At 41.6% G+C, this 23,462-nt stretch overlaps 1 protein-coding gene and 1 non-coding gene across 2 annotated transcripts; one reads left to right on the forward strand and one right to left on the reverse strand.

Annotated features, from left to right (window-relative positions):
- Positions 1 to 6,664: 6,664 nt before the first annotated feature.
- Positions 6,665 to 6,737, forward strand: trnav-aac. The gene has a single exon. It is a non-coding gene; the product is annotated as a tRNA-Val (tRNA).
- Positions 6,738 to 7,894: 1,157 nt separating this feature from the next.
- Positions 7,895 to 22,466, reverse strand: heatr6 (HEAT repeat containing 6). The gene is made up of 20 exons (XM_034140377.1): positions 22,146 to 22,466; positions 21,272 to 21,379; positions 21,025 to 21,165; positions 20,823 to 20,938; positions 18,502 to 18,616; positions 18,237 to 18,335; positions 17,505 to 17,666; positions 17,159 to 17,397; positions 16,553 to 16,727; positions 15,274 to 15,480; positions 14,857 to 14,956; positions 14,163 to 14,548; positions 13,954 to 14,076; positions 13,717 to 13,803; positions 12,540 to 12,674; positions 11,248 to 11,370; positions 11,021 to 11,145; positions 10,429 to 10,525; positions 9,434 to 9,638; positions 7,895 to 9,090 (listed from the first exon to the last, which is right to left on the reverse strand). The coding sequence occupies exons 1-20, from the start codon at positions 22,446 to 22,448 to the stop codon at positions 8,516 to 8,518; spliced, it is 3,621 nt and encodes a 1,206-aa protein (XP_033996268.1). The 5' UTR covers positions 22,449 to 22,466; the 3' UTR covers positions 7,895 to 8,515.
- Between the last annotated feature and the right edge of the window lie 996 nt (positions 22,467 to 23,462).

A 23,462-nucleotide genomic window follows, 5' to 3' on the forward strand; every position in this document is an offset into this window, starting at 1 on the left:
GGTTACTTATTTTTGTCTGGGCAGTGTAGTTTTACACACCATCTTATTTGACTTTCTCAGGGCAGACCCCCACAAAGAAAAAAATATATGTACACACGTAAGGTCATCATCTTAACAGTTTTTAATGCTCGAGTCATCCGTGAGCAGAGCATCAAGTTGGCATGCCTATTACAGCTGAATGCGGCGATTACCATCTTGTTCAGCAAAACGCCTCACAAACGTATTAACATCCAAAGCTTTAGTGCGTTTTGATTCAATGCTGAGCACAGCCAAACTTGACAGTCTCTTCTCTGTCATTGTAGACCGCAAATACCTTATTCCTTCCGTGTACTTGGGTCCGAATGCTTCTCGTTTTCTGCCGCCCGTTCAAATGAAATCGCCGCCAATCACATTTCCTCGCTCACGCCAGGGTTACAAGGCTCGCGTCTTGTGCTGCATTCACTTGCACTCGGACATCAGGGATTTTCTCTGATAAATGTCCGATGAGCCACAACTTTTATTTCAAAACAAAGCTGCCAACTGGGGTGGCCAGACGCTGTCTCCTCTCTCACTTTAGGTAACTTCACTAAAAATCGATCCATGTTGCCGCTCGCATAAAGTTAGCTGAAGTTAACGAGCTAGATTTCATTGTTTCTCTTTATTTTTTTCTCACGCTGCGCCTCCCCTGAAGCTCTCTGGCGCCCCCCAGGGGAGGCGCGCCTCACACTTTGAAAACCGCTGATGTAGAGGAAAGGAAAATGATTAATTCACATCTGGGGGCTAACCATCCTAAAACAACACGACTTTAGAAAAAGCGGAGAAATGTAACTTGTATTTCAAATGACATTCATTCCACAATGGTGAGTATTTGTGGTGGTTTCTTATTATGGTTCTAGAGTAAAAGTAAGAAATAGCATGAAGTGGCATCCCTCTGAACATGTGTAACCAACTGTTAAAATAGCAATTACGTATGAATTCTATTTATAGGATTATTACCACCTATCTAAAAAATAAAACAAAGAAAAGTTATGTTATTGATGACATTTTGGGAATCCCTTTTCCCATAAATGCTCATCATCAATCACTTAGGGTCACATTACAAAGGTAAGAGCGCCCCCTTGTGGCCAGAAATATATTACATCCGTAGTGATAAGAACTACCATAGAGAATGAATGGTAAAAGTTATGGGAGTTAAGCCTTACTGTTGCCATCCTTAGGTCTCAGTTTGACTCTTGCCGTGCAAGATCCGCGAAAGGTCCCCGGTTCGAGACCAGGCGGAAACACGTTATGTCTTGTTTGGCTTCACATATATAAAACTCTGCAAAAGATAGACTCAACACACCTGGAGAGGGATGACCCTGTACCTTGTGTTTCTAATGACATTAATTCCACAATGGTGAGTATTTGTAGTGTTTTTCTTCTTCGGTCCTAGAGTAGAAGTGCCAAATAGGTAGCACATAGTTGCCTCCCTCTGAACATTTCAACTGTAAATATGTGTATACAGTCCATGAAGGCAGCAGACAAAGTGCTACACTTTCTAACTTGTCTAATTAGAGCCAGGTGTTAATTTTCACATCAAAAGCATGTTAAGTAAAAATTGTTGAGTCGATTTTAGAGCCCCGGTTATCATGGCTTGTGAAATGAACAGTGTGTATGTAAGTTTAATATTGTGTATGTTATAATTGTTGATATAACTTTTGTTAAGCATCAGTTTCATCTTCAAACATTGGAAGTGTCTTACACCCTTCAAACGTCATTTTCAGAGGGTGGTTTCAAAGGGTGTTGTGGGTTTCACTATATATTACAAGCAGGTGGTTGAATATTTGCCCTGACGGGGACTCGAACCCGGGTCTGCGGTTTGACAGGCGGCAAATCTCTTTCATCTGTTTCCGTAGTGTAGTGGTTATCACGTTCGCCTACGCGAAGGTGGTAAGCCGTGTATACCCATAGAAGACTTTCTATTGGCCAGCCTTTTCAAAAGAACGACGGTTCGAATCCCACCTGACCCAAACAAAATCCCCACATTCAGTTTCAAAATGTTGCTCATTATACACAAACACTACATTTATCTTTTCAAACGTTTAAAGTTAGAGTTGAAACTGATATTTGGAGTTAGAAATGAATTATTCTTTCCTTGCTGCTTCTTATAGTTATTTTAACCTTAATATATAGCAATCATAACAATAATACCACAAATAATGATATCTTAATATTAGTAATAATAATGTTTTATATAATTATTTTGTATTTTTACTTATAATTAATATTTTTAAAATATGTTTATTGTACAGATGTTTACATTGAGCATATGAGTGTGCTTCATTCTTCTTTCTATCACTATTACTTCCTCTATCAAGTAAAGACAGTCACAGTGATGCATTCAAGATCATTTATTCAAAAACAGCTGAAACATCAAATATAGGAAATAATACAAATAGAACTACAAATATATAAAAAACACTGAAAACACAATACAGAGAGAACAATCAGATCCTGAAAAAAGGATTGAACTATATTATATTCTTTGTATTTTTGGACTAAATGATATGTTGTATTGCACCTTAATATTTATTATAATATTATAATTTAGCAGAAGATAGTGTATTGTTATTATAGCTGTATTTGATCTCACCACCATCCATTATCTGAAATGTTTTTCACCTCATGTTCTTGTATGGTTTCTATTCTGCATTCTATTCTCATTTTAGTGATTTATACCCTCTTACTTGCTCTTTTTTTTAAATGTATTCTAGTGCAATAATTATATTTATTCTAGTATAGTATATAATATTCTAGTGCAGGCCCCAGCACCGACAAGGTTGGAGTGGAGGGCCTATAGAAATCCCTGAAATGATTATTATTCTTTATTATGAATAGAGTTTTTTGAGGGCATTAACCAAAACTGTTTTGTTATCGGCAGGATTGTCAGGACTGGTGAAAAGGCTGATAGTTTAGGGGTCTCGCTTTTCTTGCAGGCAAAACGTCTTAGTTTGTATGTTAAGTTAGTATGCAACTTAGTAGACCCAGGAAGTGGCGTGCATGTGTGTATGTGAGGGTAGGTTAGGGCTTCCTTTTGTCTGCAATCCATCTGTCCCTTTCAGCATCATAGAAGTCCGACTGCTGGAACTCCGGCCACGTCATCTCCTTCTCCGTGCCCTGTGCATTATATAAGGAGAAGACTCTGGAGGGGCAGTAGATATACTTCCCTGGGCAAGTCAGAGCTGTAAGACACAGTAAAACACCAGTTACATCAGATAAAATTGATTAAAGCTCTATATAAATGACTGCTATAATACAGTGTCACAGATATCCATACCTTCATCGAGGACAGTGTCTCCCTGCGCTTCCACAGGGGCCATATTATGTGGTGATGAATCTGGGATGATGAGATACAAACAGGCAAGTGATGTATACACATTATACATCAAAATTAAGAAGCAGCATTTAAGAAGTTGTGAAAAATGAAAACAGAGACGATGATATCATTACTTAACTTTACCTAAATGGCGAGCAGCTGAGGAGGGACCGGCAGCGGGGCCTTCACTGTGGCTGAAGGATGAAAGGCAAACATGAGGGTATATATACATAATATGTATGAAAAAGATTCAAGATGGATCCAAGTGAGGAGTATAAAAACCCAATAACCTTTCAGAGGAGCAGGTCCATCGGGTCTGGACACAGTGGCAGTTGGATAAGTCCTGTGGGCTGTAGAAACAATCCTGTGTCATGTTCCTCAAGTGTTAAGTTGTTTCAAGCTTCACAATCTGTCTTTACCCGTTGTCTCTTTAACAGAATGAAAATACCCCGTTGTATTAACTTGTGAATCCCAAATATTTGAAATAGAAAAACATAATGTCTATATGTGTTTGGAAACAGGTAAAGCAGAGAAACAGTATACATATATAGCAAGCACATCTTTCATTCAAAGGTGTGGCATGATATCTTAGAGGGTAAGAAGCTAGGTTTCCTAAGCCAATATTTAAAATGCCAAATCCTTGTATGACAGTCTAAAAAAAGCATGCAAAAAAGGAAAAACACTTACCATCATTGCTGACATGTTAATTCCTTCAGTTAGTTGGAGAACAGAATAACACAAGCATCAGAACAGACCGGAACACGGCCAAGTTATCCCTCCACACTGCTGGAGAGAAACCTGTTGGTGTAGACACAGCCGGGGCTCTGGAGACTGCTGCTGGTGGCCCTATAAATAAATAAATAAATAAATAAATAAATAATAAAGCACAGGTGATGGAGTACAGTTTCCCCTTATACTTTCCGAACTGTAGCACGTACTCCCCCATCACCTCGAGTCGGTCAGATACATCCCCTCCCCTCTGAAGGACCTCAGTGAGAGCATTTGTCCTCACATGCTCATGCTTCTGAGCGGCAGACTTGTCCTGAAGGGAAGGATGTTTTTGTATTCTCATACCCTCCTCTGAAGGGTCCTGTCTCAGGTGGCCAGATGGACCCTTCCTGAAAGACACTCTCATCTTTCCTGGGAAGAATATGGTTTTCTTCATTATCTCCTGCACACAGCAAAACACAATGCAAAGTATATATATTAAGAAGTGCAAAAATCATCATACTGTTATATTAGCAGAGTTATTCATTTCATTCATTCAAGTTAATCAGGATTTGTATAGGTAACACATTTTATATTACATGATCAGACAGGCAGACAAACAAACAAACAGAGGGGCAGGTGGGCAGGAAGATTTGTTATGTATTGCCCTGTCAATGTGAGTGAACTCACTTTATTTCATGTTTACATTAATTGGGATTTGTAATGACTAGGTAACAACTTCTCTATTACATGAACAGCCAGACTGAAAAGCAGATGGGTAACATCGTTAGCCATAAAATAATAACAAAAGTACAATAGAAGATAGCAAAAAAAAAGTTTTAAGAGTATTTACCCGATTAAGAACTGCAGCAATGAAAAGAGTCAAATAATGCAGTTTTTGGATCAGTGTTACAAGATACACCTGTAAAACACACTTGACAGCTCTTTTGCCATGTGTAATAAGTAATAAATCAGCTGCTGTTAACGCTGACATTTACTGTAAATACATGACGTTAGTGTAACGTTAGCTAACAAAAGTTACAGTACCTTAGACACACAGAGTTAAAGACAAACAAACAAACAACTAACAACTATTGCAAAAACAGTGTAACAATATGATAAGTGTTAATTCAGTCATAGAAAAATAAGCCTCACTTACGTTTGATAAGTTTGACGTGATGTTAGAAGTCGAATTGTGTCGCTAATGTCGTCTCTATCTGTAAGATGCTGCTGCTGTTGCTCCGTCTCTCACTCTCTGTCACTGGAAACGGGGTCTCCTTACTTCTACCAAAAGGGCGCAACAGCGCCCCCAATTTCTCGCTTGTGGCCAGAAATATATTGCAGTCACAGTGTAAGAACTACCATAGAGAATGAATGGTAAAGTCAAGAGACCTTACTATACGCGCTCCCCGCGCGAAAGGTCCCCGGTTCGAGACCGGGCGGAAACACATTATGTCTTGATTGTCTCCACATATAGAAAATAAAAAAGATAAAACAGGCAGCACAGATTGAAGAATAACATGTAGAGGAAAGGAAAATTATTAATTCACATCTGGGGGATAACCATCCTAAAACAACACGTCGTGGACTTTAGAAAAAGCGGAGAAATGTAACTTGTATTTCAAATGACATTCATTCCACAATGGTGAGTATTTGTGGTGGTTTCTTATTATGGTTCTAGAGTAAAAGTAAGAAATAGCATGAAGTGGCATCCCTCTGAACATGTCTAACCAACTGTTAAAATAGCAATTACGTATGAATTCTATTTATAGGATTATTACCACCTATCTAAAAAATAAAAAAAATAAAAGTTATGTTATTAATGACATTTTGGGAATCCCTTTTCCCATAAATGCTCATCATCAATCACTTAGGGTCACATTACAAAGGAAAGAGCGCCCCCTTGTGGCCAGAAATATATTACACCCGTAGTGATAAGAACTACCATAGAGAATGAATGGTAAAAGTTATGGGAGTTAAGCCTTACTGTTGCCATCCTTAGGTCTCAGTTTGACTCTTGCCGTGCAAGATCCGCGAAAGGTCCCCGGTTCGAGACCAGGCGGAAACACGTTATGTCTTGTTTGGCTTCACATATATAAAACTCTGCAAAAGATAGACTCAACACACCTGGAGAGGGATGACCCTGTACCTTGTGTTTCTAATGACATTAATTCCACAATGGTGAGTATTTGTAGTGTTTTTCTTCTACGGTCCTAGAGTAGAAGTGCCAAATAGGTAGCACATAGTTGCCTCCCTCTGAACATTTCAACTGTAAATATGTGTATCCAGTCCATGAAGGCAGCAGACAAACTGCTACACTTTCTAACTTGTCTAATTAGAGCCCCGGTTATCATGGCTTGTGAAATGAACAGTGTGTATGTAAGTTTAATATTGTGTATGTTATAATTGTTGATATAACTTTTGTTAAGCATCAGTTTCATCTTCAAGGCTGGGCCTGAAACATTGGAAGTGTCTTACACCCTTCAAACGTCATTTTCAGAGGGTGGTTTCAAAGGGTGTTGTGGGTTTCACTATATATTACAAGCAGGTGGTTGAATATTCGCCTTGACGGGGACTCGAACCCGGGTCTGCGGTTTGACAGGCGGCAAATCTCTTTCATCTGTTTCCGTAGTGTAGTGGTTATCACGTTCGCCTAACACGCGAAAGGTCCCCGGTTCGAGACCGGGCGGAAACACATGTCTTGTTTGCTTCCACATATATATAAAATAAATTAAATAGATAGAAAGGCGTCATTGATTGAAAAATGCCAAAATGTTGAGAAATAATGTAATAATTGACAAGAATATAATTTGGTGTTCATGTCAATGAGTCAGATCTCTATCTGTCCCTTGATTTTCTGTTTAACAGAAATGACTGATGCGTCCTCAAACTCAGCATTAAAGGGGCGTCAACATACTGAGTGATATATATTAAACACACTGCTCTGCTTTCTGCACGGACCTCACAGCTGTTCTCACTGTAAACATCGCGTCGCGATGAAAGCAGTTAATAAAATAATATCCAGGGGCTGCATGCAGAGCTGTCATTGGCTGAGATCAGTCCGGCCGTGCGTCACAATTCTTTGAAACATCACTGTTGTCGGAAATGAAGCCGTGGAGGACTCATCAGTGTATCCTCGATTATAGCTCCTCCTTGATGCTCGATCCTCGGTCCTCGATGTGCATTTAGAGAAATGAGATGTCCTTAAACATGGCGCGCTGAAATTCATTTCCGGGTCACTACCGGAGGACCGAGGATTCGAGGAGTCGAGGAGGGGAAATCTTTGAAATGAGAAAGGGCCATGGCGTCCCACAGGGATCAGTACTGGGGCCACTGGGGTTCTGTAATGATGTCACTACTAACTTAAGTACTAACTACTACTTTTAATAAACTATAATTGTATCACAAGAATAGTAATTCTCCCATAATAACACTTAAAGGTGGGGTATGTAATTCACTTCAGAAACACTTCTTGTTATATTCCATGGAATGCTCTTAACATCCTGATAGCAATGAATATATTAAATGCTTCGACAATAAATACATTAAAAAAATTCATCTGTGGAAGCCGTAGTGCTGTAAAAAGCACGACCAATTATTTTAGCCGGCCCGGCTAAAATAACTGGATGGCCTACCTGCCTGTCAGCCTTCCATCTGTGCACAAACTTATCTCGTGCCCTCATTGTTCGTGTGTGTTGGAGGAGGGGCTCTGTAAGGAAGTGGCAGATTTTTTAGACAGTGAAATGTGTAGGTAAGTGCTTGCTTACTTTCTCACTTTAGTGTTAAAATCAGAAGACAACTTCAGGAAAATATCATGTTGGAAGACAGAGCAGGTCAAATATTTCTCAGAAGTCACAATATTTATTGTTTTTTTATTAAATACAGTCGGTGAGTCCAGTCAGCATCACCATGTCTGTGTTCACATTGACAATGTAGTGAACTTCGTAATGATGAAAAGATTAACGGCAATATTGTTGGAATCAATGGGTGTTTAAGACTATTTTTCATTTACAGAAACATATTTCAAAGTGGCAGATGTACATGTATGTGATTAATAATAAAACAATGCAATTCATGTTAATTGGAACCACGTTGCATGGTAGGTAATCATCCAAAACTGTCTACGTTTGAAAATATCATAATAATGAAACACAAATAAAATGTCATTAATACTTGTATTAATTTATTCTCAAAAATATACTTCATGTCTTTGTATGTCACATGTTAATAAATAAAGAGTGCAAGTGCAATTCGATAAATGAAGAGATACAAAAGGCACTGCAACATTTCAAATAGCTTGAAATGTACATTAGGAAAATAGGTTTTCCAAAACAGTCTTGCGCTTAATTGTGGATTCCTAAGATCACATTGTAACAAATGTGGCTATTTATTTTCGTTTCCAGTCCACATTTAGTTTGTGATTCCATGTTTGGCCGGTCCAACCTGAGAGACCAGTCCTTGTTATCTCAGAAATCAAACTCTTCCCAGCTCTTCACAGGTCTTAAGCAAATCCTCCAGGAAGTCAACCACCAGCTCTTTACCTCTCCCCTCCTCTCCTTCAGCCTGCAGCTCCTTCAGTCTGATCAGGGTCTGCTGCACACCTCCAACTCTCTGCTGAGGGGTGAAACTGTCCCCCGCGGCATCTTTCTCCCCCTCTGCCGCCTCTCCTCCTCCTCCCTCCTCCGCTCTCAGATATTTGATCAGATGCTCTTTAATGCCCCCCCCCTCCTCCCCGGCCAGCGATTCCCCGAGTCCGGCCATGTCTTGCGGCTCGCTGACACTCAGGAGGTGTAGGAGGGCTTGTGAGAGTGTGTGTCGCAGGCTGGCGCTGTAGCGAAACTCTAAGAAGTCGTTGGTGTCTTCGCTGTTCTCGAGCGCTGTGGCCAGGGAACGCCACACACAGCTGAACCGCGCTGAGTCGCCATAGCAGACACGCTTAGCAGGGATTGCTAGAGCAGCAGCAGACTTGATCCGCACCTTGAAGTTCTTACAGGAAGTGACAACATGGCAGAGGGAGGAGAACGCGTCACATGACCAAGGGGCTGAGTCTAAGAGGAAGAAAGAAACAGAAACTGTTATATTGGCTCTCTTATAACTGTTCTTATTCTTTATGAGGATCCCCATTAGCACTAGCATGAACATTTGCTATTCTTCCTGGGGTCCGCACACACACTTCCTGGAGTCAAACAAAATAACAGCTCATCATTTCATGCAATTCACAATTCAGTGTGAAATCAAAACAATAATGATCATTTCTATTTTAACCCTCATTAAGCCAAACATAAATATGTTCCTCATCTTGGTCGGAGCGTGGTCAAAGAGACAGTTTATGACACCGTTTTGTCCAATTCTCAATGAAATGCAATTGAATGTGCTGAGACAGACACTTACCGAGCGGCAGGGCTGGGTTTCTGAAAGCATTCCCCAAGGCGTAGCAGGCATTCCACCTGACCTTCATAGTGGCCTCTGATTGGACCGTTTTAACCAGAGCACGCACTGCGTCTTCCAGCGGCTGTTGGAACGCAGAGCGGGTCAGCTGAGTCTCGCGCAGGAAATGAAGCAGATTCCCGAGCGCTCGCACCGAGTTAGACTTCACCTGGAAGGAAGCAAGTGTGAGAGCCAATCAAAAAGAAGACTCGAAAAGATATTGATGAACATGAAATATCAAAACATATCAGTCAAACTATAAGTTAAACGAAGCAAGTGTACATTCATTTATCAGAAACCGGTTTATTCCCAAGTAGGTTTACACACACACACACCAGGAATTTGCCTTGGTGTTTATGGTGCATACATGAACACCGTCAAAGAAGATCAATTTTAAGAATAAAACTAAAACTATTAGAAACAAATATTTTAAGAAAACATGTTTATGTTCAGCATAAAAGAGTTCTAAAACCGTGAAATTTGCACTTCTGGCTTATATAAATCCATGTTTTTTTGGAATAGGTAAGATGGCCGTAATAAGGTCTGTGATTGATATAAGCTTAAGAGATTTTCACATTTAGTTTGACAACATAAAAACAATCAAAACACAGTTGCTTTCTCTCTTTGACCAAACAGCAGTCTTTGATTTCCGAGCAGATCCATTCTAAAACTACAGTTTTTCATAGCTGACTAAAATCTGACACATCTGAAATGGTGTGGGGGCGTGTGGCGCAGTGAGCTAGTGCGTTGGTGTTCGAATCAGGGGAGCACAGGTTCAAACCCCACTGCAGTCAGCATGTCGTTGTGTCCCTGAGACACTTCACCCCAAATTGCTCCTGTGGGGATTGCCCACAGTATTGAGTATGTTAGTCGCTTTGGATAAAAGCGTCTAACAAGTGACATGTAATGTAATGTAATGTGTGCCTTGCTCTTGCTCGGTAAAGAGTGAGCGCTCTCACCCTGTCTTTGTCAGCTGACGCTCGGTTGGCTGCCTGCAGCATTTTGAGCAGCAGCATGTCCGATAACTCTTCCTGGAAGTCCACACCTACACTCTCCCTGATAAAGAGACAGGAGATGGACAGATTTTAAAAATACAAATCTCAAAATACTATATCATACTGGTTTTTAATCAAGTCAAACAACTTCTCTCTGACATTAAGATGATATGTTGCACATTGTAAACAAAGCTTCCTCTTATATCTGCACGTCTTTCCACTTCATACCAATACTGCACATATTTTTACTTGATTCTATTTTAACAGGTAAATCTATATTTCATGTAAATATTTTGATGTTATATTCTTAACATAGTTTTTATATTTGTTTAATTGTTTTGGTCCGTTCCTTACAATTGATCTTCTTTGACTGCGTTTATGTATGCACCTTATACACCAAAGCAAATTCCTCGTATGTGTAAACCTACTTGGCAATAAACCGGTTTCTGATTCTGGTTCTGTTAAAGAGTTTTTTTATAAGATCAATAAGAGTACTTTAATCTCGTCAAGATGAGATTTTCTTTATTTCCCTGACTCAGCACTTTAGGTTTCTTACATATTAACAACCAGTGTGTCTGTGAGGTTTCCCAGGGACCAGGCAGCCTTCGCACGGACATTTGTTGAATGATCCTCGAGGGCAGCGAGGATAGCGTTTGCTGTATCTGCCACGAACATCACATCCTGAACAGAGAAAACGAGAGAAAATCACAACTTGTATAACGGCTCCTTGTGTGCAACGATCCGATGTTACTCCTTTTGTTCAGTGGCTGGTCTGACTCGTACCTCTCTCAGACAGGGAAACAGGATGTAGACTCCAAGAGCCCTGACGGCGGCCGTCTTCACCAGGTAGTTATCACGGTACGTCAGCCCCAGCAGCACGGTGATGCACATCAGCTGCGTCTTGTCCTTAAAAACAACATCGCATTGCAATTATAACAGGGTATATGCAGGAATCCTGAAGTCAAATGTAAGACCTTTTAAGACCTTTTTTAAGACCCTTTCCATACATTTTAAGACCTCATCGCCACTTTGAGTTCTAACCGGTTACATTGGCGACACACTTTACCTCACATTTACTATATACAGTATTGATTGTCCTTCCTCCTTATCTTCCAACCATTTGGACGCAAACTTGCATTTCCCCATAACGATGTTGTTTAACAACCGGCGTAAACGGACCTTCACGCGCTATCAAGCAGTGAGCGTGCGATGTCCGGTTCAGATGACGTCAAATCCAACGGGATGCCATAAATAAACTACACAGAATCACACTACACACCTACGCAATGATTACATTCAGGAAGACTGTAGAATACAACCTCTTTGGACAATTTATATACTTATTGAAAACAAGCTACAAAATGTAATACCTTGGAAAATGCCGTTTAATACTTTTTAATAGCCTTAATTTCCGCTAAATTGATTTATCAACTTTTAATTTTAAGACCCCGCAGACACCCTGTATAAGAGAGATTTTTCACTATTGGAAAGAAGACTTCCATCTTGGAGTGAGAGGAAAATATATCTTAGTAAACTCAAGACATGGATTATTTAAGACTTAAGAGGAAAATGGGTACTTTTGGGTTATATGTCGCCACTTTTTTCAGACTCTCTAAATAACCCTAACCCACCCCTAACCCTAACCCATTGCCCCAAAATAGGATTTATGTTTGTTATTTGGAGAAAGGGAAAAGTTCATGTGGAGGAGCCAGCTAACCGCTTTTTAAAAGTGGCCACAGATAACCCACAAGTACCGGAAAATGCTTATGGACAAAGTGATATATAAACATATTATCTATAATATAAGTGATATATAATCTATAATATATATGGACAAAGACAATTGAATTAACAACCAAAGCAATCGTAAGGTAACCATATGACCCATACAAACCAACCCATTGCGATCGTCCAAAAATACATTATAATATAATACAAACCATTACCCATACAAAAAAAAAGAAACTAGTACAAACCTAATTACTATTCAAACTAAATTCCCCACTTTTAAGTTATTGCTCCCACACTTTGGATTGTTCCTTAAAAAATAAAAATCAAGCCAGAGGAGAACTCACGGGCAGTTGAGCGAAGGCCTGCGGCAGGATGGAGGACAGCGTGTCACAGGCGCTCTTCTGCAGCGGGGGGTGCTGCTCGCTCTGCAGAGCTCCGTTCAGGGGACCACTCAGGACTTCTGACCAAAACTGCATCACCTATATCATGCCCACATATGTATGAAATCAAAACACTTCCAAATATCACAGTTCAGGGTATATGCAGGAATCCTGAAGTCAAATGTAAAACCTTTTAAGACCCTTTCCATACATTTTAAGACCTCATCGCCACTTGGAGTTTTAACCGGTTACATTGGCGACACACTTTACCTCACATTTACTATATACAGTATTGATTGTCCTTCCTCCTTATCTTCCAACCATTTGGACGCAAACTTGCATTTCCCCATAACGATGTTGTTTAACAACCGGCGTAAACGGGCCTTCGCGCGCTATCAAGCAGTGAGCGTGCGATGTCCTGTTCAGATGACGTCAAATCCAACGGGATGCCATAAATAAACTACACAGAATCACACTACACACCTACGCAATGATTACATTCAGGCAGACTGTAGAATACAACCTCTTTGGACAATTTATATACTCATTGAAAACAAGCTACAAAATGTAATACCTTGGAAAATGCCGTTTAATACTTTTTAATAGCCTTAATTTTCCCTAAATTTTGTATCAACTTTTAATACTTTTTAAGACCCCGCGGACACCCTGCAGTTACTTTCACAAAAATCTTGTATATTTCCCAAAAAATAAATGCCCTAATGTTGCCCCTCCGATTTCCAAATGTAAGAAGACCGGTGGGAGTCATGTACAGTATAGTATAGCTGGTCAACTGTATTTCATTTAAGGGTGGGGGGGGGGGGGGTTTGTTGAACTGAACTAAAACGTCATGTGGATTATTGATTTTGATTAAGAGTGGATAATTTGAACTGTTGAATAAATTATGTTTTGCTGCATTTAAAATACCTGCATTTGTACATGTGTTCAAATGTGTGAAATAAAGATAGAAATATTGAACTGGTTAAGAGGGTAAAGTGTTTTATAGTTCCCCTTTAAGTAACATGTACCCTTTGTGGGATTCGACATTGACTTTCAAAATTGTCATGCCTCTCTTGACTGGCACCACAGCAACTATTTGTCAAACCTCTTCAAATATATACTATATAAAATAGTTTGTACTTACTTGACTCATGGAGACCCTCAAGTTCTCAGGTACGTTGTTTTCTGATCTGTACTGCAGGATTATTCCTGTCCCCAACTCCTCTAGTAACTAAATAAAAGACAATGACACAGAAATCAGCGAGCAGATCAGTCATTTCATAAATATTTTGGAGATTCTTATATAAACCATTTGATGCAGATAAGAGAGACACAGCCAATAATGAAGTCATTTCTGATGGAGTAACCATGAGGGTGTTACCTTTGTTCCATGCAGCTGTATGGAGGGGTCCGTCTCCCCGAGGCAGCGAGCGCTCACCTGCCCAATCTCACACAGACATGCCTGGGCTAGAGAGAAGTAGCCGCGCACCAGGTAGGACATGACCTGAAACACAACCACACCTTCAGATTTTAGAAATGTCAGTTTGAGGTTTTTTTTTGTGACTGTGTGTCTCACTCGTTATCTGTCACCTGCAGAGCTTCCAGTCGGACAGGGGAGGGCTCTAAAGCAGTTCCACTTCCTGTTCCGTCGCTGTCTGATTGGTCCTCTCTGGGCTGAGTCACCAGAGACATACACAGCTGCAGCAGCCAGGGCGCGGTGGCGTCCTCTTCACTCGGGGTGCGTGGAGCATGGGGGGAGTGAGTGCTCGAGCTCCTCACGGAGGATTTGACTGGTGTGCGGGAGGGCGAGGACACGCCGTCTCTTTGTCTCCAGCTGAGAGCCGAGTCTTGGGGAGTAAACGAACCGCTGCTGCTGCTCTCCGGCTGTCGGAGGAGGAGCTGCACCTCCGGGAGAGGAGCCTGAGTCGTCACCAGGGCCCCGTAAAGGGTCAGGACGGACACGCGGACATTCACATCTAAAGACAGAAAGCATATTAAAATAATCCTGTGTTACTGACCTGTTTTTTTATTTGTTTATTCCACTCATGGCAATTATAATTTAAAAAAAACATGTACACTTTAGTTTTTTGTGGCCCACGATGGACAGGAGCAGGGAGAATAAATACTTATTTTAACTGCCCCTTAATAAAAAATCGATGTATCAGCCACAGCTGCTTACAAATACTAACAGTATGATGATTATGATTTTAAACCATTTTGTTTTTGATATATTCAGTTTTTCCTTTACGCATAACTTTTCGGAGTGTACCGAGGAAATACAGACCTCTGTGGCGCACATAGGGACGCATCTGCTTCCAGAGCGCGCTGAGAAGACCCGGTCTGAGACGATGGTAGGGAGCGTTGGCCACCAGGTACGCCAGACACTAAAAGACAGGAAAGATGGAGATAAGATGCTGAAACCTGTTCCTTTTTGGCCAGCAGATTTCAGTATGACATCCGTGGTTGTCAAAATAGGTTTAATTTAACTGTAATTTTTAAACAGATGTACAAGTACAGCTTAAAATGTTTGGTTCACCAAGTTCAGAGCAGTAGATTCCACCAATTTTATCGAAGTAATCATTCTTATAAAACGTTTAAAATGTTCAGGCACTGGTAAAGAAGATACTACAGTAGCCATAAGAGTGGACGAAAGCTTTAAGAAGGAAAATAGTTCATCCGAACACTGTGCATGTTGTCGTACCTTTATGACCTGCGTGAGAGTCTGAGGGGAAGTCTCGGCCAGCAGAGCCAGACTGAGAGCGCGGTGCAGTTCTCTGACGGAAGTTGCCAGCGAGAAGGAGAAAGGCGTGTAAGATGTACGAGGGGATGCAGTGTCCTCAGCCACAGCCAGGAACTGACGGGAGCCATCCAGCATGGCCGACAACACTGGAAGAGCACAAGCACGCACCTGAAGGAGAGGAAAGATGGTTAGGATTACAGATGCTACAGTCTTACATGTCCAAGAGAATTGGGACATCATAATAATAATAATAATAATAATAAACGTATATATATATATTTACATAACACACAAGTGCTTTCCCATAAAAATACACGGAGAGCAAGTGAACTAAACAACATCATATACACATAAAAACAGAGTAAAATCCCATAAAAGCTCAAATAAAGCGAGTTTTAAAAAGTGACTTAAAAGAGCTGACAGACATTGCAGTCCTGATCTCCTCGGGCAGCTCGTTCCAAAGTCCAGGAGCGCTGACAGCAAAGGCTCTGTCTCCTTTGAGTTTGAACCTGGACCAATGCAATTAGCCGCGTTCACACCAAGTACTTTGCCGTACTTAGTGCCGGCACTCAGAGCCAGGGCACTTATTACCCCAGGGCACTTAGTACAGATCGCGTTCACACCGGAATAAGATTACGCAAATGAAGCCGCTGACGTCACTTCGTCTTCTTCTGCTTTGGGTTTACTGGCAGGCCGCAAACAACTTCACGGCGTATACTGCCACCCGGAGTCCCCGGCCGGAAGTCCCCGGAGTTGGGGACTGGCTTCAGTAGAAGCTGCTGGGACTCCCAGCAGCTTCTACTGAAGCCTTCCGAGTAAATCGCCAGAACGCCGACACCTCCTCATCTCCACCGCTCCCATGTTTTCTTTTGTGTTGCCATAAGTTAGTCTCTCTGCGTTGGTGCGCTGGGCGAATGCTAATGCTAATAATACTAATGCGAGGATAATAAAATGGCGGCTCTACAAAACATTTCAGAGTTGTACGGGGCGTGGTTTGCAATTCGCCCAGCCAATCAGAACTGGGGCACTTTTTTCCCCCAGGAAAGTACCATCTCTCAGCAGGCACTAAAAATGGGGGTAAAAGTTCCCGGCACTAAGTACTCTTTTTGGTGTGAACGCGACATAAGGGGTACTAACGGAACTAAACACGAAAAGTACGGGGAAAAGTACTCCGGTGTGAACGCGGCTAATGCCTCTGAGGATCTCAGTGTGCGGGACATAGTGAGTGAGGGAGTTTTACCTTTGGCGAGGGGTCCTTCAGTATGATCGTAAAGAGGGTGAGAGGAGTGGGCCTCCCAATAGGAGAGTCGGGGATGAAGGAGGACCAGTACCCGTACAGAGTCCTTTTCTCCACACCTTTCACCACCGTGAGCAGACAGTGCAGCGCGCCCTGCCGCACACGACTGTGGTAGAGCCTGGAAGATTACAAAATATGAAGGATGACTTCTAACTTGTTCAGACAGCATTCAGAGGAAGAAAAATAACATTTCCATCCACTTTGTAAACAATCAAACCGTTAGACATAAGTAGGATAGAAAAAGCAGTACAGTAATTTTATGTACGTGGAAGTCTGAAGGGGTTCCAAAAATGGCTTTGAATAGGAACGGGACACTAGTGTTGTTCTGAAATGTTCTTCCTAAAGATGAGAGACTAAAACTGTTGAAGCTTAGAGCAAATACAGAACCTAAGGGCATGAGTAAATGGGGGATAAATTGCAACAATTACACAAAGAATAAAGGTCTGTTTGTAGCAATGCAATGCATGCAATAACTTTCAGTAAAAACAGAAGCATAAAACAGGCAATGTTTGTATCAAAAGGGCGGACATGGGCAGTGGCTTTCAGTACCTTAATTTGCACTGAGCACTGCCTTCTGGGTCGGAAAACTCGGAGTCAGAACTGATTGTCTTCCAGGATGGGTAGAGAGATGGGTCAGAGGGTTTAGACAAGCACTCTCCTTCCCTTCTTACTCCCTCTCTCACCCCTGCTTTCTGAGGTGACTCTCCATCATCCTTCTCTCCATCATCACCCCTGCTCTCATCACTGCTTGTCTTCTTCCCCTTTCCTCTGGATTTCTTCTTTTTATTCTACAGAAAGACATTCAAAACATGAATTGACTGATTTGATTTTAATGTGGCCCTTATTAGGATTTACCGGTATACCAAAAAAAAAAAAAACTGAAAACGTTTCTTACCGCTGAGGTTTTGCCTGGCACGGGGGCATCCTTTGGTTCACAGGGTTTTGGTGGTTCTACAGGTTTTGATGCAGAGATTCCTTCGTATTGAGGAAGAGTTGCTGGGTAAAGCACAGCGGGCCACTCAACACTCACACCTGGTGTCCCCTGAAACATCAGCCTCTGCAGAAAACATGTACAAATTATTACTACAATATATTTATAACTGTCATGTAAGCTGACCGTTGAGCGGCCCGACCAAGCAAGGAGGCAGAGAGTTCAAATATAACCCGGTGTGGGCATTTATTACTCCTTGTGGTACATGACACAGCCTCAATCTTACTGTCTCATGTGAACACAGTCACCAGCAACAAGGATCTCACCCACACTACCAGCCCACCAACAGACAGGGAAACAGAGCCTAAATACACACACACACTAATCAGCAATTAGACACAGGTGGGGGGGGGGGGGGGGGGAAGACAACACAGGGCACCAGGTGCACACAATCAACAGCAACAGACATGGGGGAAGGGGAACACCTTTCAACATAAAACCAGCAAACAGAGACAGACAAACTAAAACACAGACAGATGCACACACTACATACATTTCGCCACCAACAAAACTACACAATTCGTAACGGAGGCCGAGATCCTTGGCCCCAAAGATCAGCTCTGTTACAGTGTTTGTCCAGGAAAAAGGACTAAATAACGAAAAGCAATAGCAATAAAAAAATATTTAACTGCGCACCTTTATTGCAGCCAGTACGGATCCAAGCTCCTCTCCGACAAACTTCCACTTCCCGCCTGAGAGACAAGTCTGAAGTCCCTTCAGTGCTGCCTGGATGACCTGCACATAGGACAAATGAAAAGGCATGGGTCATGGGAATGAAAAAAGGCATTTCTATCCCCAAAATGTTCAACAAAACAAACAAATCTTTATTGTTATTTTGTATGTGCTGCCCGCTCAAATAGGCCAACCACTGGGGCGCCAGCAACAAACAAATGATACGTACCATGCAGTAGAAGAGCTCATCGGTGTTGGGTGGTTTGGTTGAATGCAGGGTTTTCAGGAAAACTTTGAAAGATATAATTCTGTATTGATCCTCCAACAGTGGCTGACCAGGGAACCTGGGGAGATTCAACCACAGAAAGAACAACAACCAAGAATTTAAAAACTTCAATAACAGATTTTCATTGGCCACTTCGGTGCAGCATACACAGTTCTAAATGCAAATGTGACATATCCTTAAATTGATATTAAGTTGTGAGGAAGTTAATTGTTGTACATGTCCAATATCCTTGAGAGATATTAACATTCATTTGGAGTTGTTTCTGGTCAATTGATTATGAAGTGAACATATTGTAACTCACTTTGGATAGGAACATTGACTAAATTAAATGTAATGATGAATATACACCCTCTTTTAAAGGTCCCATGTCATGCTTTTCCAGTTATTACCCATCCCCTTGTGTCATATGTAGCTTTTTCTGCATGTAAACGGTCTGCAGAGTCACAAACCCTCAAAGTACACCCTGTAGGGAGTAAAACTCTAACACAGAAAAGACGTGTCTATTGGCGCGTTTCCACTACAGCGCGGAGCACGGTTTAAGAGGGCTGTGACGTCAGCGGCCCGTCTTTGGTTGCGTTTCCACTTGGCCTAGTACCGGCCGGCGGGTCCTAATTCACAGTTTTTCTGGCCTCATAAAATCGTGGGTCTAGGGCCAGAGACAACGAGGCTGAGTCGGGCTGAGTATGCTAAACTAGAGAGAGAATCGCTGGCAAGGGGGCTACAACTACAACAAGATGGACATATTTGACGGTGATTTAATTGTAATACACGTTTCAAAATGATGCCGAAGTAACAACATACTGATACCGGTTAGTAAAAACCATGAATGAATGCTTTGACAAGTCTGCAGACAGACGGCAGGCGAAAAACCTTTTAAAATGCGTGTTTTCTAAATGGAGATTGGCTAAGCTAACGCAGTATATGCTCCGACCGTCCACACTCACAACAACGGCCTATACAGACATAAATAAAGCAGCGACTGTATTCACCATGACACAGGCAGTCTGTGGTTTGTACTTGTTTAACTTTTGTCTAGTTTCTGAACATATATGAGGAGCTGTGAGCTCTGAGTGCTAACAGCTAACGGCTGTGTTGTTTTTCTGGGGTTCTCATTGAAGATGACGTCACGGCTCCGCCTACACTGCGTTACTATAGACACTACCCCAGTTCCTAAACTGTAATGGAAATGCGCCATAAAGTGAGCCAGTCCTAACGAGGCCTAGCCATACCGAGCGAGGCCGTGTAGTGGAAATGCGCCATATGCTGCCCCAGAACGCCTCGTTGGAGATTTTTCTTTTTCCATTTCTTTCTTCCTGAGTATGGTGATGTGACCATACCCAGGTCCAAATGGACCAATCCGTGGAGCTCCTCACACACACACACACACTCATTCAGCCTTATCTTTTCTCAGCTGCGGCTCTGCGGATTTCTCAGCTTGAACTCAGCCTGAGCACTGTGAGTGTGAGTGTGTGAGTGTGAGTGTGAGTGTGAGTGTGAGTGTGAGTGTGAGTGTGAGTGTGAGTGTGTGTGTGTGTGCTCAGGCTGAGTTCAGGTGAGTTTCGCGGTGTCTTGCTGTCTCGCAGACCCTACGCAGCAACCAGGAAACGACCCCAGTAATCCAGCTCACACTGTCCGCAGCAGCGAGCCCCGCAACGTCCCGCCATCACGGCACCCACACCCCACGCAGCATTCTCATCTGTTTGTCATTACTGGTGTCATTTTCTGGTTGCTAACGCCATTGTAACACATAATCACTGATGTTCCGCTGTAACGGTGGTGGACTCATCAGAACAGAGTGGGCGAGCTGACCAATCAGAGCACAGTGGGCTCATAGGGAGGGGGGGGCAGGAGCTCCAACAAGCCGTTTAGGACAGAGAGTGAATACACATACTATACAGAGATGCTGTATGAGAAGCCAATGTGAGTTTGGAACATTGAACAATGTAAATCTATTCTAGTAGACCTCAACAATGGAATTATGATCAGTAGAAATGGCCATGACATGGGACCTTTAACTCAGTCTTTGATCTTTACCAACTCCTGATGGAAATATCTGTCCTTTAACGTTGCTAAAGGCTCCACTATGTTTACCAGCTGTCCGTACACAATTTGAGACCAGCTAGTAAACATAGTGGAGATAGAGATAGTGATAGTGAGATTTTTTCAGCCGCCAACTGCATCCAGAAATATATTTTAATAAAGCGGTGTGAGTGAACCAATCCAGCAAGATTAGAGCCGGACAGCTAGACAATGAGAAAGCCTACCTGAAAAAGATGTTGGCCATGCAGGTAAGAGCAACACGGCGTAACTCCATATTTGTCTGGGATGGAGAACTATACAGCAGTAGGACTCCATCTTCACCCAGCAAGTCACTGAGGTGCTATAAATGACAATCATTTCAAGGTTAATATTAGGCAATTATCATTCATTAAAATACCCTTTGACAAAGCTTGTATAAATATCTACCTGTTGGCACTGAGGTCCGTTTCCATACACTATTGTGGAGAGTGCAAGGAGGACATCAGAGTGTGTCCATGTACTGCACACCTTCAGTGCATTAATGGTGTAGTTTACCAACACGTTCAACGTTCGCTCGTCCATTATTACCTTAAATAAACAGTGAGAAGAGAAGGTAGGACAAAGAAGTACAGTATATTTCAGGTGATTACATAGAGAGGAATAAGGTCTACTGTTAATTAAGGCTAGTTGTTACCTTTAGCTGATTGAGCAGATGATGTACCAGTTGGCAGAGTTTGACGACTAAATGTTCTTGACTCAGCGGCACAAGACCGCTGACATGTTTCAGCAGATTGCACACGTCCTGAAATGGGAAATAAGAGGCTCATCACAACCGAGAAGGTCTTTAACAGCAAAGAAACAAATAATCCTGATTAACACATGTTCATTTTGTACTTAGGTAGAAATTTGATACAAACATCTTTATAATAACATTCAGGTGGCAGAAAACTAGTTATAGTATTACAACGCTATTCCAGTGGGACATGGCAAATGGAACAGATCAAATATCTCTCCAAGTTGTGCTGGCATTATTAGTATTATTTTGGTGATGTAGTGAGAAATAAATGTTTCCCATTATGTTTTGTAAGGTTGCCAAGGTGGTTGCTAGGGTGTATGGCGTTGACAGGGTGATACTGGTCGGTTCCTAGGGAGCTGTGGTGTAAAGTAATCAAGTTAATTTACTATTACTGTACTTAAGTACAATTTCGAGATGCTTGTACTTTACTTGAGTAAGTATGTTTTTGAGTACAAAAAACATATAATATATGATTCCAAAATGGGACAATGTGCATAATGATTACTTTTACTTTTGGTCCTTTAAGTATATGTAGATGCGAATGTGCTTTTACTTTAGTAACATTTTAAATTCAGGACTTTTTCTTGTAACAAAGTATTCCTACATTCTGGTACTTTTACTTAAGTACAAGATCTGAGGATTCTCCCACCTCTGCTCGGGAGTGCCTCCTACTTTCCTATCGAAAGAATGGCTACCTAAGTTGCAATAGTTGGACGTTTCCAGTATCCCACGAAAGTTGAGGCACACTAGGAGCAAAGTGAGTAAGAGTTACCTCTGGTGGGATGTTGATAGTGGGGTCGAAGGTTTTGTTGTAGTTTTCGGACAGCAGCTGGTCGAACAGCAAGTTGAGCTCATCTTTTAGATTGCCTGATTCTGCTCGTAGGGCTCGGAGCTTTGCTGCGCAGCGGGAAAACTGCTTCTCCACGTCGGCCGAGGAGCCGAGCCGCCAGCCGTTGGTACCCAGCGGCGTGAACGGGGCGGCCTCCGCGGACAGAGCCACCGGGGGGAAGTCAGGGACATCACTGCGACTCATGAGGGATGCTGGTGCAGCTAAAGACTCACTCTGAGCCGCCATTTTTTTTGATCGCGGAAATGATGTGACGACTGACGACCAGGTTTGCTACGTACGGCAACCCAAGTAGGACAGTTGACATCGTTTTAATGAAAAAATGTTTATGTCATTTCCCTTTTTCCAGGAATCTCAACAGAGAAAGTTTGGCCAGACTAATACATTTCTAATGTTAAATAAAATGAAAGACATTCACAGTTAAGAATTAGATATGAATTATGAATGCCATTATTGCATACATTTACAGTAAATATGTCTCCAGTATGATAGCTGTCAAATAGAAGTTAAATCAATTCCTCATTTATTCTAAGAATTAATTTAACCCACTAAAAGGAGTCAAATAATCGTGAAATTAAGTTGTTTCTTTACGAAACGTTGCCGTATCAAATGTCTTACTTGGGTTGCCGTACGTAGCTGTCCTGCGCAATGCAAATCGGGTTGAAAGCATCACACACTACTACTACACTACTAAATTAAGATGAACTACCGTTATGTAATGTCTTTAACGACTGCCTATTGTACATATATCAGAATGAGAATCAGAATCAGTTTCATTACCAAGTAGGTTTACACGTACGAGGAATGAATTGCTTTGGAAATAGTGGTGGATACAGAGACACAGAAATAAAAATACGTAGCAAAAAATATACCGTCATAAAAGCTATTTTAAAAAGCGATATATATACGTATTGTTTTTAAATGGCACATTAGTGGGAATTGGAAACCTGTGGTTCAATATTACTGAGTTGAGTTAAGTAATGTAATTATGTATTCCCGTTATGCAACTTTTACTCCACAAAATGTGTCTCACAGCTCTAATTTCAAATGATAATTTCCCCCCCAGTGAAAATTAAGCATCTCCACACTTTATGTTGAATTTTTTTGATCAACTGAATGAAGTGTTCATTTGTGTTCTGAAATTTCAACAAAACCCTTTTGTTTCAGCCTGAAAATGCTTAGTAACAAAGATAAAAACAGGACCGCTTAATCAGAGCCCATGACAAGTTGACTTAGACATAA

This window comes from Trematomus bernacchii, unplaced genomic scaffold, assembly GCF_902827165.1.
Source record: "Trematomus bernacchii unplaced genomic scaffold, fTreBer1.1, whole genome shotgun sequence".
Classification (NCBI taxonomy): Eukaryota; Metazoa; Chordata; class Actinopteri; order Perciformes; family Nototheniidae; genus Trematomus; species Trematomus bernacchii.

Coding starts and splice junctions, on each gene's coding strand:
- heatr6 (XM_034140377.1), bottom strand. CDS start 22,448: ATGGCGGCTCAGAGTGAGTCTTTAGCTGCACCAGCATCCCTCATGAGT. Junction 14,549..14,856: donor TCCCTATGTGCGCCACAGAG/GTCTGTATTTCC, acceptor TTCTGTCTTTAG/ATGTGAATGTCCGCGTGTCC. Junction 10,526..11,020: donor GACACACTGGTTGTTAATAT/GTAAGAAACCTA, acceptor TCTCTTTATCAG/GGAGAGTGTAGGTGTGGACT.